The following is a 16,332-nucleotide window of genomic DNA, read 5'->3' as shown; positions in this document are numbered from 1 at the left end:
GGACATTCTCACAACCTCAAACTGTAAGCTAATAAATTCTCATTGTTTAAAGCCAACGCATTTCATGGTATCTGCTTTGAGCAGCCCAGGAAACTAAAACAGATAGTTCTGAGATAGTTTCTAAGACAGCAGAGTATGAACAGTGTTGTAAAAAGTAGGAGAGAACATAAGCATGAGAAAAAATGAGAGCAAAAGGAGTAATTGTTGTTAGAGAGCACTTTCATCCATATAACAGGTACAGTAAAGTTCTAGGGAAAATGCAGAGTAAAATCATCAAGATAATCAGAAGTCTGGACATCAGCAAAAAATAACAAGCCATACTAAGAAACAAGAAGATATGACACAGTCAAAGGAAGAAATCAAAACTTAAGAGGAAACACAGAATTTGGAATAACTAATCAAAGATATTCAAACAAACCTCCTAAATCAATTCAAGGAGATGAAGGAAAATATGGCTAAAGAGATAAAGGATATTTAGAAAACACTGTGTGAGCATAAAGAAGAATCTGAAAGTATAAAAAGAAACATAATAGAAATCATGATAATGAAAGGCACAATAGAAGAGATTAAAAATACACAAGAGGCATACAACAGCAGATTAAACAATTAGTGGGTCAAAGAAGAAATTACAAGAGAGGTTAGTAAATACCTCTAGATGAATGAAAACAAGAACACAACGTATCAAACTTATGGGGTGCAGCAAAGGCAGTGCTGCAAGAAAAGTTTATAGCCCTAGACACCTACATTAGAAAGGAAGAAAGAGCTAAAATCAAAGACCTAACTGTGTACCTGGAGGAACTAGAAAAAGAACAGCAAACTAACCCCAAAGCAAGCAGAAGAAAAGAAATAAAAATTAGAGCAGAAATAAATGAAATTGAAAGAATTAACAAAACCAAAAGTTGGTTCTTTGAGAAGATCAATAAATTTAACAAACCCTTAGCTAGACTGACAAAGAAAAAAAGAGGGAAAATGCAAATAAACAAAATCAGAAATGATAGGGGGGGCATTACTCTTAACTTACAGAAATAAAAAGGATCATAAGAGGATATTATGAACAACTGTATGGTAACAAATTTGACAATGTAGATGAAATGGACAAATTCCTAGTAACACCAAAGAACTTACACTGACTCTAGAAGAAATAGAAGACCTCAACAGACCAGTCACAAGTGAAGAGTTTGAATTAGTCATCAAAAACCTCCCAACATAGAAAAGCTCAGGACCATATGGCTTCAGAGGTGAATTCTGCCAATCATTCCAAGAAGAATTAATACCAATTCTACTCAAACTCTTCCAAAAAATTGAAGAGGAGGGAACACTACCTAACTCATTCTGTGAGGCCAACATCACCCTAATACCAAAGCCAGATAAATATATTACCCAAAAAAAAAATTACAGACCAATTTCTCTAATGAAGATAGATGCAAAAATCCTTAAAGATACTTGCAGATCAAATCCAACAGCACTTTAAAAGAATTATACACCATGATCAAGTGGGTTTTATCCCAGGTATACAAGGGTGGTTCACCGTAAGAAAACCAATTAATGTAATACACTACATTAACAAATCGAAGGGGAAAAAAACACATGATCATCTCAATTGATGCAGAAAAGGCATTTGACAAAATCCAAAATCCTTTCTTGATAAAAACACTTCAAAAACTCGGAATAGAAGGAAACTTCCTCAACATGATAAAGCACATATATGAAAAACCCACAGCTAACATTGTACTCAATGGTGAAAGATGGACAGCTTTCCCTCTAAGATCTAGAACAAGACAAGGATGCCCACTGTCACCACTGTTATTCAACATTGTGCTCCAAGTTCTAGCCAGAACAGTTAGGCGAGAAAAAGAAATAAAGGCATCCAAATTGGAAAGGAAGTAGTTAAACTTTCACTATTTGCAGATGACATGATCCTATATATAGAAATTACTGAAAAATCTACAACAAAGCTACTAGAGCTTATAAATGAGTTCAGCAAAGTGGTGGGATACAACACTTTTTTATAACCAGTAATGGCTACCACTACTACCCAACTAGGCACTGGCTATTTTGCAGTGAACAAAACAGCCATCATCTGTCTTACCCTTGTGGAGCTCTCAATCCACAGGGATGTGTTGCTGGGAAAGCTATAGCATCCGTACAGAGCCAGGTATCTGCCCAAGCAAGGCAAGGAACTAGATTGAAGAGATTGCATTCAGTGTGTACAAAGTCATGTGGGAAAGTAGGAAAGAAGAACAGTTTACTCTAAGTGACAAGTATGGAGAACTTAGAAATCCTCAATAAATATTTATTGAATGAATGTAAAGTGAGAAATAAGAAGACATTTAGCTCTAAGAAACTAAATGAGAAAGGCAACAGAGAGAGAACAGATATAGGAAGAAAAAACACATGGAAACAGTTTATGCTTTTCAAATGTTCTGAATAATATTTAGGAATAAAAGCTGTTCTTGCTGTATCTACTGCTTCCAGTAAGCCTGAAATATTTCTGTGCTGGTCTCTTCTGCCATAGAGGGGGTGTAGAGTAATGAGTTTCCAGCCAGACTGTTTCATTCTTACCTAGTCAAGAGTGTGGAAATTGTTGGAAAGCCTGGACCCCAACTCATCTCCTAGAATGTTTTGTGATAATTCAAATTTGCTTGATTGGCAGCTTAAATGTAGAGGTCACAGGAAATGAGGAATTATGCTGCCATAAAGCCTAAAAATGTTATAGACTTAACCGAAATCTTATAGGAACACTTACATGGCAGAATGTTAGAGAGAAGTGATTTCTTTAAAACACTTTATTTATATAAAAATACTTATTATAAAAAAATTAGAAAAAAAGAAACATTTATAATACAACTCCTAGAGATAAACACTTAACATTTTAGTGTAGTTAATCCTGAACTTTTTTCTAGGCACACACAGACATTTGTCTCAAAATAAAAAACAAAACAGATAATATTTAACACTATTGTAAATATTTTTCCACACTTTATAAGTATTGCTCTTTTCTCACCTTCATATTTCATGAGTCAGTTTTAGTCCAACTCCCCTCCCCATGCATTCTTGACATCAAAATGGAGCCACCTTTTCAAGCAGCTAGTCTGTTTCCTTCCACCTGTTACCTGGAATTCACTTGTAGTGCTTGGGATACAGGACGTCATGAAGCTGTGTATGAAGCCATCACTGGAAATCTTTTCCCCAGCTAAAAAACCCACCTACTACTAATCATCTCCAGTAACCACTTACTTTATACTTTTGTGTGTGATCTTTAAAATACTTCTTCTCAGCAACACTCAACACTTAGAATTGCTAGGTAATATTTCCAAAAATAATTACTAACTCAGTGTTAAATTCCTTTGCTTCCATTTTTACTAAACCATCCAGAACAACTGATGTTGTTTCAAGTTAATGCGTCATCCCCAAATAGTACTTTTTCAAAATAAAGTAATTGAGAAAATACCAGTATTTGAGAAACTTCATAAGGACTTCAGTATGAAATGCCTCTTTTTAATGAGGGATACTTTTGAGGAAGAAAAAGCTCACCTTACATTCAGCCAGATATACGATTTAAACAAAAGGAGAGAGGATATATGATTTAAACAAAATGAGAGAGGATTCACACAATCTTGTTTGTGTTCTTATACAGTGACTTGAATATGATAGTTTTTCTCATATTCATAATAAGAAATATCTAAAGAATACTGTACGATTGCAATACATTTATGTTGTGTAGAAACACTGAAAATATAGGTTCATAAAGCCTGCCACTTTAAAAATACTCACATTGAAATCTTTTAAGAACTACAGCCCCTACTCAATTAAAACACCTCCCAACCCCAAACTGCATTTTACTTTAATACAAAAAAAAAAAAAAAAAAAACAGGAAATATTTAAAAATAGATATTCTCTTGGGGATCCATAGCCAAAATTTTTGGAACACGAAATGAAGAATTTAGAGAACTGAGAGGGTAAGATTTCCCCATAGTGTTATTCCCTCTTTAAGATATATTATGTTGTATTGTTTCCATTCCTTTCATCTTAGTATTTCCAAGAGAATCGGACTAAAAGACCATTTTATAGATTAGGTGGCAGTTATTTGATTGATATGGTGAAGATAGCATGGGACATATTCTTTACTTTGAAAATGTTTTTTCTTTGCTCTTGCCCACAGCAGTAGTATATATGAGAACTATCCAAAGACCTCCCAGTGGTACATTCCTGTAATCAGCATCATCTTAAAAAATGATGAACATTCTGCCATTGCATTCTTTATTATTTGAAGTAAATCAAAGGAGAGATATAGAGCTTGAAATAAATTATGTTATAGAACTCTAATTCTATAAGATCTTACAGATTCATAAGATTATAAATGCCATTTTAAAATGTTAATTAGAAGATACATTTGTTTTAATTCATGATACTGAAAATATTGACTGAATTGTGAATTAACACATTTAGGGTTGCAGATGTCATTTTTCATGAGAGTTCCTGAATGATGTAATTTTCATATTTCATATAGCAGTTTGATCAGTTTACAGATTTATTTTACATAATTAGTTGGTAAATGAGAAATTCAATTGCTGATATATAACTATTTTTATGTAATATAAAAAGTTAAAATTCTGAATTATAAATTTAAAAAACAAATATTTTGTCGACATCTGGTCCACATCTGTCTGAAATAAGATAATTTAAAACAGTGTAATTAAATGCAAGAAATACTGAAATATTCACACCTTAGAATGTGAAAAATAACTCATTCCATTTTAATGTGATTTATTGAATTGGAGATTTTTTTTTGTTTTAATGTCCTTTAGCCTCTCATTCTGGCACTACAGAGAAGACTGACAAGCAAGCTAAACAAACAAAAAATAATGCATGTTTTTCAGGGCCTTTAGCAAATGAAAGAATTATCTTTTTTACTATTCTTTTATGTGTTGAAAAACCTCCACTCCCAGGTTAATACTCAGTGACATAGACTCAGGCTTACCCCCTTTTGATGTATTTATAATTCTCCATTCAATTATTTAAAATAAGAGATTAGTGAGAGGGTCTGTAATCTAACTCCCTAAATTGTGAGTTCCTTGTGGCCACAAAGGGGCTCAATAAATGTGAGAGGAGGGTACTCAGACCCAGGGAAATGAAAAGCATCTTTGGTACATTCTCTTAAGCAATAGAGAATAATCCTTTGAAATTAGTCTTCTCTTTTTTAAAGACCCATGTTAAGTGGAGAATTAACTATTTTAGGAAAAGAAAGGAAAACACACTATACTTTCTAAAATCTAACCCTAAAATGTTAAAAAACAAAGTGGATTTCTCCTTTAATGAGTGGCTGCAGAACCTTAAAACTTCAGTAGGACTGGGTTTCAATCATGAGAGAGAAATTTGTAGATGTGACAATATTCAATGTGGACGCCACAAAGTAAAGTTATAGGAAGAAAATCTCTGCTTCGATGCCAGATGCTCCTCTAAGTAGCAATAAACCACAGAAAGAATTGATAACTATGAGAAATGAGATTGCTTTTCCTAATACGTGCTTAAAAGTAACACAAGTTATGTTTTGTGTGTTTATTTCTAGGGAACATGATAAAGATCCAGAAAGTTTTTTTAAGATATTAATGCATCTTAAGGACTTAGCACTCAATTTCCACGTCTCTGTCCTTGGAGAAACATTCACAGATGTCCCAGGTATCTCTTTTGAGTTTTCTAATGTGTATTTTTATAGATGACATAAGCTCTACAACTTAAGTATTAATTTCCATGTTTCCCTTTGTTAGAATAATCAGGATGAGCACGGTTAACCAAAAGATTATACGATGGCATTAAAGTCTGATTCAATTAAAAAAATACCTAAGTAAGCATTCTCTGATTTAAGTTGAGAACGTGAAGTCATCTCTTTATCAAATATAGTTTATACAATGCATCTTGATGTAAATAAAATATATTGCTTTAGGCATCTTAACACTTAAGGGAAGTAGGAATTTGTAATTGGATGTACAGCCTCTCACCCCTGGGGTCACTGGTTTGAATCCTGCTCACATTGGTAATGACTGAAATACATTACCATCTGTTCGGGGGCCTGTGTAAAGCATTTTGGCATCCAGCTTACAATGTGGAGTGGACCACAGTCCATGTCATAGCTGTCTTTGGTCCACACCTTTTTTATTGAGCTCGAGAAAACAGACAAGCATTCGAAGCTAATAGCAGCAAGTCCTCTCATCCTTAATGTCACATGGAGCCTTTCAGGGCCATTACCTTTGCTTTGCAGCCTCACTGGTTATTTCTGAATCCATAAGATGAGCATCTGATACCTTTCGTAAGCACATACAGGTTCATATTTTTTACACTTTGGGTGTTCAGCATTTTTTGAAAATTATATACAGACGCCGAAAGTTACAAAATGGCCTCTGCCATCAGGCACCCTGACTCTTCAAGACAGCCTAAAAGTCCACCCTCACTGCACAAAAGTACTTATTGATGCTATACAATGTGAGGAACTACACCAGCCTCTACCTCACTAGCCTTATCAGATAGGACTCATCTTCTGCCCTCTGCGATTTACCAATACCAATCTTTTTTCAATTCATCTAAGAAACCAGGCTCCTTTAGATTGTTGGACAATTTGTCTGTCTATTTATATTTCATCCTTTAGATCTCAGCTCAGGGGCATTTTCTTTAAGGCCGTGACACTTTATGATGGTCTCACAGCATCCTATACTTTTCTTTCGTGGTGTTGACCACAGTTTCTTATTTTATAATTATGTGTGTGGATTTTTATCTCCCATCCCCCTGCCACACACACACACACACACACACACACACACACACACACACACACCACTAAAATGTAAGTGCTTTGGTGCAGGGACTGTGTCTGTCTGTTCATCACTGTACCCCCAAAGTCTGGCACAATATTGGAGCACAATAAATATTTGTTGGATAAATGAGTAAAACAATGTAAACTCCCTGCACTCAAGGAATCTATAGTTTTGTTGAGAAGGGATCACTCATACAGAAGCACAGGAAACAGACAGTGAAACACAAGATAATATAATTATATGTTAGTACTAATACATTTGACTTAGAGTAAAATATTAATTTAGGAGCTAATACTTGAATAACCAAAGCAATCTGAGTAAACAGAAAAGGATTAGATATTCCAAAAAGGGAAACAACACGAGCAAAAGTGGGTAAGATTGTATTTAAATGAGAGCGTGACCACAATGACTAGTACTGTAGGTCACTAATCTAAGTGGAACTGGGGATTCTGCTGCAGACCTTAGTCAGTAGGCACTACAGTTTGGGTAGTTAGGATAGAGCCCAAATATGATGACCTTTATAACCAAAGTAGATTAAGTAAAGGTAAGGAATAGGGAGCCCAGATCTTGAACAGGGAAGAACATGATGAAACTTCTATTGTAGGAAACTGTACCTTGCAGTGTTATAGAGGAAGAATAGCACTAAGACTCTACGGTGGTAACACAAAGGTGATATGGTGGGGGGTGGAGAGCAGAGAGGTTAATGGAAGATATGTATGAAAAAGATATTCTCAAGGAAAACAGAACAGAATTTGGTGGAGGGATGGCTATAGAGGGAAAGAAAGCCTAGTTCATTTGCAAAGCTCGTGAGTTCAGTTTTGTTTGTGCCTATTGGTACCTGTTTGTGGATGGACTGAGAAAATGACTGGAGGAAATCCCTACGCAGAAGGCTTCTTGGCAGTTTTGACATTGGGCACTTTTAGGCCACTATCACGAAGACTAAGTTTTCAGTCAATGGGCCATGTACTTAGAGTCACAGTTCTCCCCTCCTAGACATTAACATTTTGTAGGATAGATGAATGAACCTGGTAGCTTTCCAGGTCATTCCCTTAGAAGGCCACTTTGCTCCAAAGGTTTCCTAACAGGCAATTCTGTGTAACTTCAACAACTCTTATCACCCTTTTGGTTTATTTAGCAAATACTTATATAGCACTTGCTGTATTCCAGGCACTATTCTAAGCCCTTTACAAATATTAAGTCTTCATTACAGTCCTGTGCAGTGTTACTATAATCATTTATCCCCAGGTGGGAAAACTGAGGCATAGAGAAATTAAGTCTCTTACTCAAGGTCACACAGCTAGATAGTACTTTTAACCACTATACTATGTTGCCTTTCCAAGTTCTTCTTGTTCTCTAACCCAACTGTTTCTCTAAGTTTAAACATTATTTTTTTTCCCAAGTCACCTTCTAGGAATCCTAATCTTTTATCTAGCTTCTCCTCAAAAGTATTACCTAACAAGTGTACATTTCTTTGCCTCTTGTTTCCTCCTGGTGCTACATTAGCATATCTAAAACCCAGATCATAAAATCAAGTTCCATATTGTGTAATACCAGCCAGAAGAATGCTGTTCTCAGTGCTGTTGACATTTGTGAAGTGGTTTTCTGGTAAATAATAACAATAATTATTATTATTGTGCTGTTAGTAGCTACCCTTTATTGGGAGCTTGCTTCTTCCCTGGTCTGTTGCCAGGTTATTTCATGTAAAGCTCATATAATCCCTGTACAGTAGGCGTGATCCATTTTATAGGTAGGGAAACCGAGGCACCAAAAGCTGAAATGATTTTGATTACCCAGCCTGTCATGAGTCAAGCTTTTCTCTTTCCCATGCAAGCCTAGATGAACTGAAAAACCTAGAACGGTATGATGGAAAGGTATGGTGTATGCAGCAAGACCATTCCTGTTGCCCCAACTTCATTCTCTCCGCCTCTGCACAGAACTCTAAGGAAAAAGTAGTGCACTGTGACACAACAGCACTAGGGCCAACGAGATTTATTGCCCTTTCTCATGAATCAATCGATCTCCATTAAATTTCTTTTGAAAATTTTAATACGGCCACTTCGTAGAGTCTCTAGACTGTTGATTATTTTTGAGTAAAGTAATCCTTTTGCTGAAAAGTTAATTAACATTATCAGTTACAGTTTATAGCTCTATAGAAATCACCTCATCTGTATCATCCCTTCATTTTACAAAAGAGGGATGAGATCTGGTACGGATAGTGACTTCCCTAAGGTCTCACAGCCGGGCACAGTGGACGATATTGGCAGCAGAGTATGGCGAGCTTAGAAGTAGAACCCAAGAGCGAGTCCTTACTCACTTATATATTTGATTGATAAATATTTTTAAGTATCTACTTTGTGCCAGACTTTAAGGGCAAAATAGTGTTATGAAGAAGACTTACTCTGTGATGTTTTGGAACTTGTAGCCCAAATCCCATGCTTTATTCATCCCTTACTAGAACATTTCTTTAAGTACACATTTCTTGTGTACTTCACATGTACCAGGTACTGTTCTAAGCTCTTTATGCATTGCTTTATTTAGTCTTCACAACTATCCTTTGAATTAGGCTCTACTGTAATTACCATTTACAGCTGAGAAAAGTAAGGCACAGTGAAGTTAAATCATTTGCCTGAAATCACCTAGCTAGTCAACAGTGAAACCATAACTCAAACCTTGTCAGTCCCCCTACAGGGCCAACGTTCACCCCATGTTCTACATGGACATCCACAAAATCATCCCTGTTCTACAGGTAAGGAAGCAGGAAGTGATAATGGTGGTCACTAGTGTGAAATCATTTCCATTGGCCCAAACTTGTTGGCAGGCACCACCAAACCATAAGGGGGTCAGAAATGCAATCCTACTTTGTGCCCAGAACAAGGGGAAATGGAAATATTTAAAGACTGGCACAGCTGTCCACCACAGCTATGTGCATCGTGCCTCATGGTCAGTGGCTCATCAGAGAGAAAATCAAGCCTAACCAAGATGTCTGCCTTAATCCGGGTGAGACAATCCCAGTCAAGTTAACAGATACTAACAACTGTTAGAGGACTGTCTGCAGACAACCAGTTGGGGTATGAAGACACATCTAGCAAATGTGTCCTAAGAGGCAGAGCAGACATGAAGCCATGTCTCTGTGGGAATGGACTTAATTTGGGGAAGCAGATTGTGGTTGTCAACCAGGGTTTAGTTTTGCCCCAGAGAGGACATTTGGCAATCTCTGGAGACAGTGTTGGTTGTCACAACTAGGGGTTGGGGTAGGAGGGTTGTTTGCTACTGGCATCTAGTGGGTGGAGGCCAGGGATGCTGCTAAACACATCCTGCAGTGCACAGGACAGCCCCACAACAAAATGTCAGTAGTGCCAAGGTTGAGAAACCCTGATTTATAGGAGGAATGTAAGTCAGAAGACCAGGTTTGGAGCTGAGTCCTATGGCTTTCTATGCAAGGTTTATGTATTGTGTGCATCTTTTAATGAATTTTGGATTCAAAGAAGACAATAATGATGCTGTACCTTAAAAGTTCATTCTTGCCATTATCTTAATTCTTTTCATCCAGAAAATTGAAAGCTCATTCTGCTACGTAGAACATCCATCAGACTCCATGTTACAAGTGAACCAAGAAGCCTGGAGACTCCTCAATGCAAATATTTGAGTTTTGGCCAGTTCTCATGACAAGGTCACATTGTTAGCCCTTGAGATGTTTTAAAAAAAACAAAAGCAAATGCTTAAAAATGCTTAAGATATCAAATCAATGGAATGTGTTTGTATTCTTAAGAATTTCCCACAAATGATAATTCTAAACAAAATATTCTTTTCTGTGAACAGCCAAAGCCTTGCAAGAGGGTTCTTCTTTCCATACTGCAGACATGATGGAAGAAGGAGTTCAGCTTTAGGCGTCAGGAAGGCCAGAAACGATGCAGGGAAACTAAAAACCTGAACTACATAAGGTTTTGGCAGACAGAAGTCTTTCTGGTTCACCTTTAATTTGAGGTTAAGAACAGTATGTGGAGAGCTTCTGGTTAGTATCTGGCATGACAATGGTTATTACTGTGATCTTGGCATATTACTGATCCTTAGCTCTGGAGTCAAATGTTGGATAATTATATAACATTCCCCTCCCCTCCCACCTCCTCCTTCACTTGGCTCCCAGCTACAATCTCATTTTCAGCATAGCAGCTACACTAAGGGTTCTAGGAACACAAATAACTTGTATCACATTAATATGAAGGTATAAAACTCTGCTACAAGAGGAGTCTAGCTGAAGGAAAGCTATTAATAGAAAGACCAAAATTAAAATAAAAGAGGTTTATATATGAGATGAGATAAGTGTGCTGGCAATATCAAATAAATTCATTAGCTCCAAACCACACTATTTCCTAAATCTACTCCTTCTCCTTAAGATTGTTTTTTAAAACAATTTTATCACCAACTACTCATTCTCCTGAAATCGAATTACTTATTGATTCCTAGTATGGTCTGGCATCATGTAAAGCACTGTGGCTACTGAGAGGAGAAGACCTAGTTCCTCCCCTCTAGAATTTCAGTGTCTATTTAGGAAGCAAAAACATTTACATAATTACAAAATTTCATTATGTCATATACTTGCTTACATTGTAATGTTTTCAAATAATTTAATATATTATCTCTTCTAACCCTTACAGTAATCTAGTGATATAGGTATTTAAGTAAGCATTACCATCTTCAGTTGAGGAAAATGACTTCTGTTGGCCCTAATTTAGTGCCATGGATATGAGGTAGATTGTCAGTTGGCAGAGCCACCTTTGTGTGATTCTTAGATATGGCATAAAATTACTTTTCAAAAATATGTTTGGGGAAGTCAGTTTCCCAAGCATCTGAAATTCAAACTAAAGTCTTGCATCTTCCAACCTTGTGCTAAAGAGAGCAACAAAACATTAATGGGAGAAGTAGGAAGAATCAAATAAACGTAGACATGTATGCTCCTGGTGGGAAAGAATAAACACTGTAATAGGAATGGCAGCATCTCTTCAGATGACTTCATGAATTTAACAAAATTCCATTTAAGATACCAGAATATTATTTTATATATCTTCTTAGAGTGGTTCCAAAATTCATTTAAAATAAATATTTAAATTGGCAAAGTATCAAAGAAATCACTTAAAAACAAATAATGAAGAAAAACACACCCTACCAGATTCAGAACACATATGAAGAGATAACCTTTAAAAGAGAGCTGTACAGATTCAAAACATTAAAGTAGAAAAATGGATGAAAAAAGAGAGTTCTGACATAAACCTAACTTGTATATGAATTTAATATATGACAAACTTAGGATAACAAAATGTAATGGTGTACTTATCCCAGCTCTAAAATTTCTACTTAGTGAAAGCAAGAAATTGTGTAAAATAAATAACTTCTATACAATAAACACAACAAAACAAGAAATTTGAATGAGAGGTGAAAGATATATTCTAAATATATATTGCAGGTAAATGTTTGCAATAGCATCAGTGTGTTAACAATAACTAGTAATTTACTGAACCCTTACTACATGCCAAGCACAGGGGTAGGCCCTTTAAATCTATCTCATTTTATCCTCACAACAGTCCTCTGTGATAGGTACAATCCCCAGTGTGCAGATGAAGATGCTAAGGCTTAGGTTAAAAAACTTACCCAAGGTCCCACAGCTAAGAAATAGTAGAGCTGATGTCAGAAGAAATCAATACTAAAGCAAACCTTGAAAAAATGTAACTTTAATTTTGACAGTAATGAAATAAATGTAAATAGAAAGAAATTATGAGAGAGCCATTACACTGACCAAAGCAGTGAAGATAACGGCGTATCATGATGAAGACTGGCCTTTTGTGGGGAAACATCTGCATGTATATTGATGGCAATTAAATTACTTTTTCTGAGCCGTATAAATGACTATACCCTTTTTTGAGTTAGTAATTTCACATCAGACAATGTATCTCCTGTAAATACTTCTAAGAAAGAAAAAGCAGGTGGCAAAAATTATCCTTGCTTCATTTCCTTTTCTAACACCCCACAGTCAAGTCACTAAGATCTTGTTCGTTCTTGATCCCATGCCACACTCTCATTTCTGTTATCATTTTCCCAGTTCTTGGCCTCATCTTCTGGGACCCTGACTCCTACAAAGGCATTAAATCCTGGCCTCTGGACACTTCAATATTCAATTCATTCACCTCCTGCTATCATTTATTTTTCCCCCTAAACCCAGATCACTCAAGAAGAGAGTCACCATAGTATAACAGAACTAAGAATCTACCTCATAGATTTTTGGCAGGATAAGGTTAAATTTCCTTTGTAGCAATTGAGGGTCTTCAAAATCTGACCTCAGCCTAGTCCCTCATGAATTATGGCTCTCTTTGCCATTTCCTGAATACGTTGTTTTGTTTACTGCTTAAATTCCTCTTCCTTACCCCACAGCACAAACATACCCTTTTTCCACCTGGCAAAATCCCACCTCCAATGTTGCTTCCCCTTTCCCTTCCTTCTTGTTTGTTCTATAGCACCCCTGTTCATTCTATCAGTTGCAATGATGCATCACACTGCACTTAGTCAGTTGTCACTTGGTGCCATAGCAGGACTGTGGTGTAACTGACTGGAAGACACTTTGTAAGTGAAGAGTACAACTTCTTCAGCAGAGATGGCTACACCGAGCAGCAGTCAGCAGTACTCCCAGTGGAAAGACAAGCTTCCTTGGCCCAACTCTCAGTGATAACCTCTAACAAGGGTGAAATTCCCATCCAGTACTTGAGAAGCTCTCTTTTCCTTTCTCAGGAAGGGTTTATTAGCTGTGCTGCAGCTCTTCCTTCCCAAATGCTCAAGAGATTCTGACAGTTTTGGGTTTCTGCTCATCAGGTGCAAATAGCTGGTAACAACTACCCCCATTCTTCAGTGCTTCCTGTGAGAATTGGTGTTTTTCCCATAGTCACTCCCAGGTGTGCCATCCTCTAGCAGGCCAAAACTGCAGGCCTGCTTGAAGTCTCCTCCTGCACCTTCTACAAGTGGGTATTTACCTTTTCTACTGACATTGGAAGATTCAGTTCAACGCTGAAGACAAGGTCTTTTATCCATTTCACCAAGGGGAAGACTGTAAAGAGAATATGTTCCAGAATACAACTCCCAAAACATCTCTCAAGAAATTGTTCTTGATGTTATATGTATAAAAACATTATTAAGAAAAAATGCACTTGATTCAACTGTACCCAAAGTTTATGAGAAACGTGCACTTGGGGAAAAAAACAAACAAAAAAAAAGATGAATTAAATAATGAATGGGAAAAAGTCAAGATATTAATAGACCAATGGGAAACTAGAAACAGATCCTAATTTTTAAAGCCTGTAAATGTATATATGACTTTGGGTTGATAGGTACATGGTCTTAGAGTGTAGCTGCTAAACATTGCTGTGCTAGTTTATCTTTTGTAATTCCTATAGGTGTACATGGTCATGATTTGGGGTGTGATTTGTTAAAAATAATAGTTTCCCCAATAAGGAACTATGGTGGAAGGCCTGTTTTACACCTTCATGTTTCCCACAATGCCTATTAAAACTGAATTCTGTGACAGAAAGTAGCACAATAGGAGTGAATATCTGAATCCAACCAGTGAGCTCTTACAGTTATATCTCCCCTCATCTAAACTGTTACATTTTAAAATGAAAACCATCTTAGATATATGTTAAAATGGAAAGAACACTATCCTGAGATTTAAGATTCAGGGTCTAGTTCCAGCTCTTCAACTGATTAGCCATGGTAGCTCTTTTGGCCTTAGTTTATTAAAAATCCATAAAATAAAGGCATCCAGCTCTAATAGGTAAGGGATGTTAGATATGGAAGAGACCTTTGAGATTAGGGTTTCTCAACTATTAATATGGGGTGCATATCCCTATCCACCAAGGGGATTTCATATAGCAATAGTTTCTGAAATGTTTATTTTTAAAACAATAACTATAATAATTTTGATTTTTCACAACTCATTTATTTATCCCCATTTAGATATTTAGCTGCACTCCCAATCCCAACCTCCACCTATGGCAGTTGAGAACCATTATTCTAGGCCAATCACAATTAATCCAGCCACACTGGTATATCTTTTTGATCCTATAATTGCCTCTCATTCTTTCTTCACCTCCCAGAATCCTACAGATATTCTGTCCTTTCTCACTTCATCCATCCCTACTTAAGTCCCATTACCTCATGGGACCAGTTAAAATCACCCAGTATTCCATCCTGTATGCCTTTGTTAACTTAAACTTCTTAGAGATGAGCTCCATATATCCCACCTTCTCTTCCTTTCCTGCCCTTATCACATTGAGTACAACCTTGTTGGTCTGGCTTCCAGGGCCTCCCCTTTATGGTTTTAACTACCTTCTAGCCTTACTTCAATCTAGTGTTCTAGTTTGCTAATGCTGCCGGAATGTAAAACACCAGAAATGGATTGGCTTTTATAAAAGGAGGTTTATTTGGTTACACAGTTACAGTCTTAAGGCCATAAGGTGTCCATCAACAAAGGGTACCTTCACTGGAGAAAGGCCTTTGGCATCCGGAAAAGGTCTGTTAGCTAGGAAGGTACATGGCTGGCGTCTGCTTGCTCCTAGGTTGCATTTCAAAATGGCATTCTCCAAAATGTGTGCATCACCTTCCAATGGCTGTCTTCAAAATGTCTGTCTCAGTTCCAGCTTGCTATGAGCTCCTTCTGTCTGAGCTTATACAGTGCTCCAGTAAACTAAACAAGGCCCATGCTCAATGGGCAGGGCCATGCCTCCATGGAAATTATCCAATCAGAGTTATCACCTACAGTTGGGTGGGTCACCTCAACACCGAACCAGTAGGTTCCAACCCAATCCACACTAATAAGTCTTTGCCCCCACAAAAATGCATTAAAGAATATGGCTTTTCCTGGGGGACATAAATATACAAACTGGCACACATGGTATCTTGTATTGTAGCCTGTATTACTCACTGTTTCCAGAAGATATCTCACATTTCACACTGAGAGCCCTTTCCTCCTCCTCTGCGTGTCAAAGCCTACCCATCCTCCAAGACTCATCTCAGCCCCATCTTCCAAAACTTGTCTCAGCCACTTGGCCTTACTCTCAAATGGATATGCCACTTCCCTCTGAATCTTCATTGGATTTTGTTTACACTTAGCTATCTACTTCTCATACTTCAATAATAGGCTGTTCTTGAAGATGTTAATTGTATTTTATACAACTTCATATGACCCAGAGATCCTAATACAATAGTGTTTTCAGACTTTTGACTCTGATTCATAATGAGAAATATGTTTACGTTGTGACCTCATATACTCATGTGTGTATTTGTATTTATAAATGAAACAAAGCTTTCATCACATAATACATATTCTTATTACATTTAATGTTCTATGATATTTTCTATTCTCTGGTCTATTTTGTTTTTTTTTGTTTGTTTTTTCAATGCTGATCATAGTGATTTCACAACTATTAGTCTCAGTTGGAAAAACACCACAATACAGTACATTGAACATAGTAGGTCCACTGAT

At 36.7% G+C, this 16,332-nt stretch overlaps 1 protein-coding gene across 12 annotated transcripts in view; it reads left to right on the top strand.

Moving 5' to 3' along the window:
* Nucleotides 1-16,332, top strand: part of GTDC1 (glycosyltransferase like domain containing 1) — a 387,636-nt gene that overhangs the window by 356,037 nt on the left and 15,267 nt on the right. For 11 of the 12 annotated variants that reach the window (XR_005218687.1, XR_005218686.1, XM_037848609.1 and 8 more), the window contains one exon: nucleotides 5,570-5,679. Coding sequence is in view for 10 of the 12 variants with exons in the window: in XM_037848609.1 (XP_037704537.1) it covers nucleotides 5,570-5,679 (110 nt within the window). In the remaining 2 variants the exon portion in view is untranslated. Of the gene's footprint in view, nucleotides 1-5,569; nucleotides 5,680-10,359; nucleotides 10,755-16,332 lie in introns of those variants that run through there. The other variant, XM_037848612.1, reaches the window with a different exon arrangement.

This window comes from Choloepus didactylus, chromosome 9 (assembly GCF_015220235.1).
Source record: "Choloepus didactylus isolate mChoDid1 chromosome 9, mChoDid1.pri, whole genome shotgun sequence".
Lineage (NCBI taxonomy): Eukaryota > Metazoa > Chordata > Mammalia > Pilosa > Megalonychidae > Choloepus > Choloepus didactylus.
The sequence above is the reverse complement of the archived record's forward strand: the minus strand, read 5'-3'. Positions and strand labels throughout refer to the sequence as shown.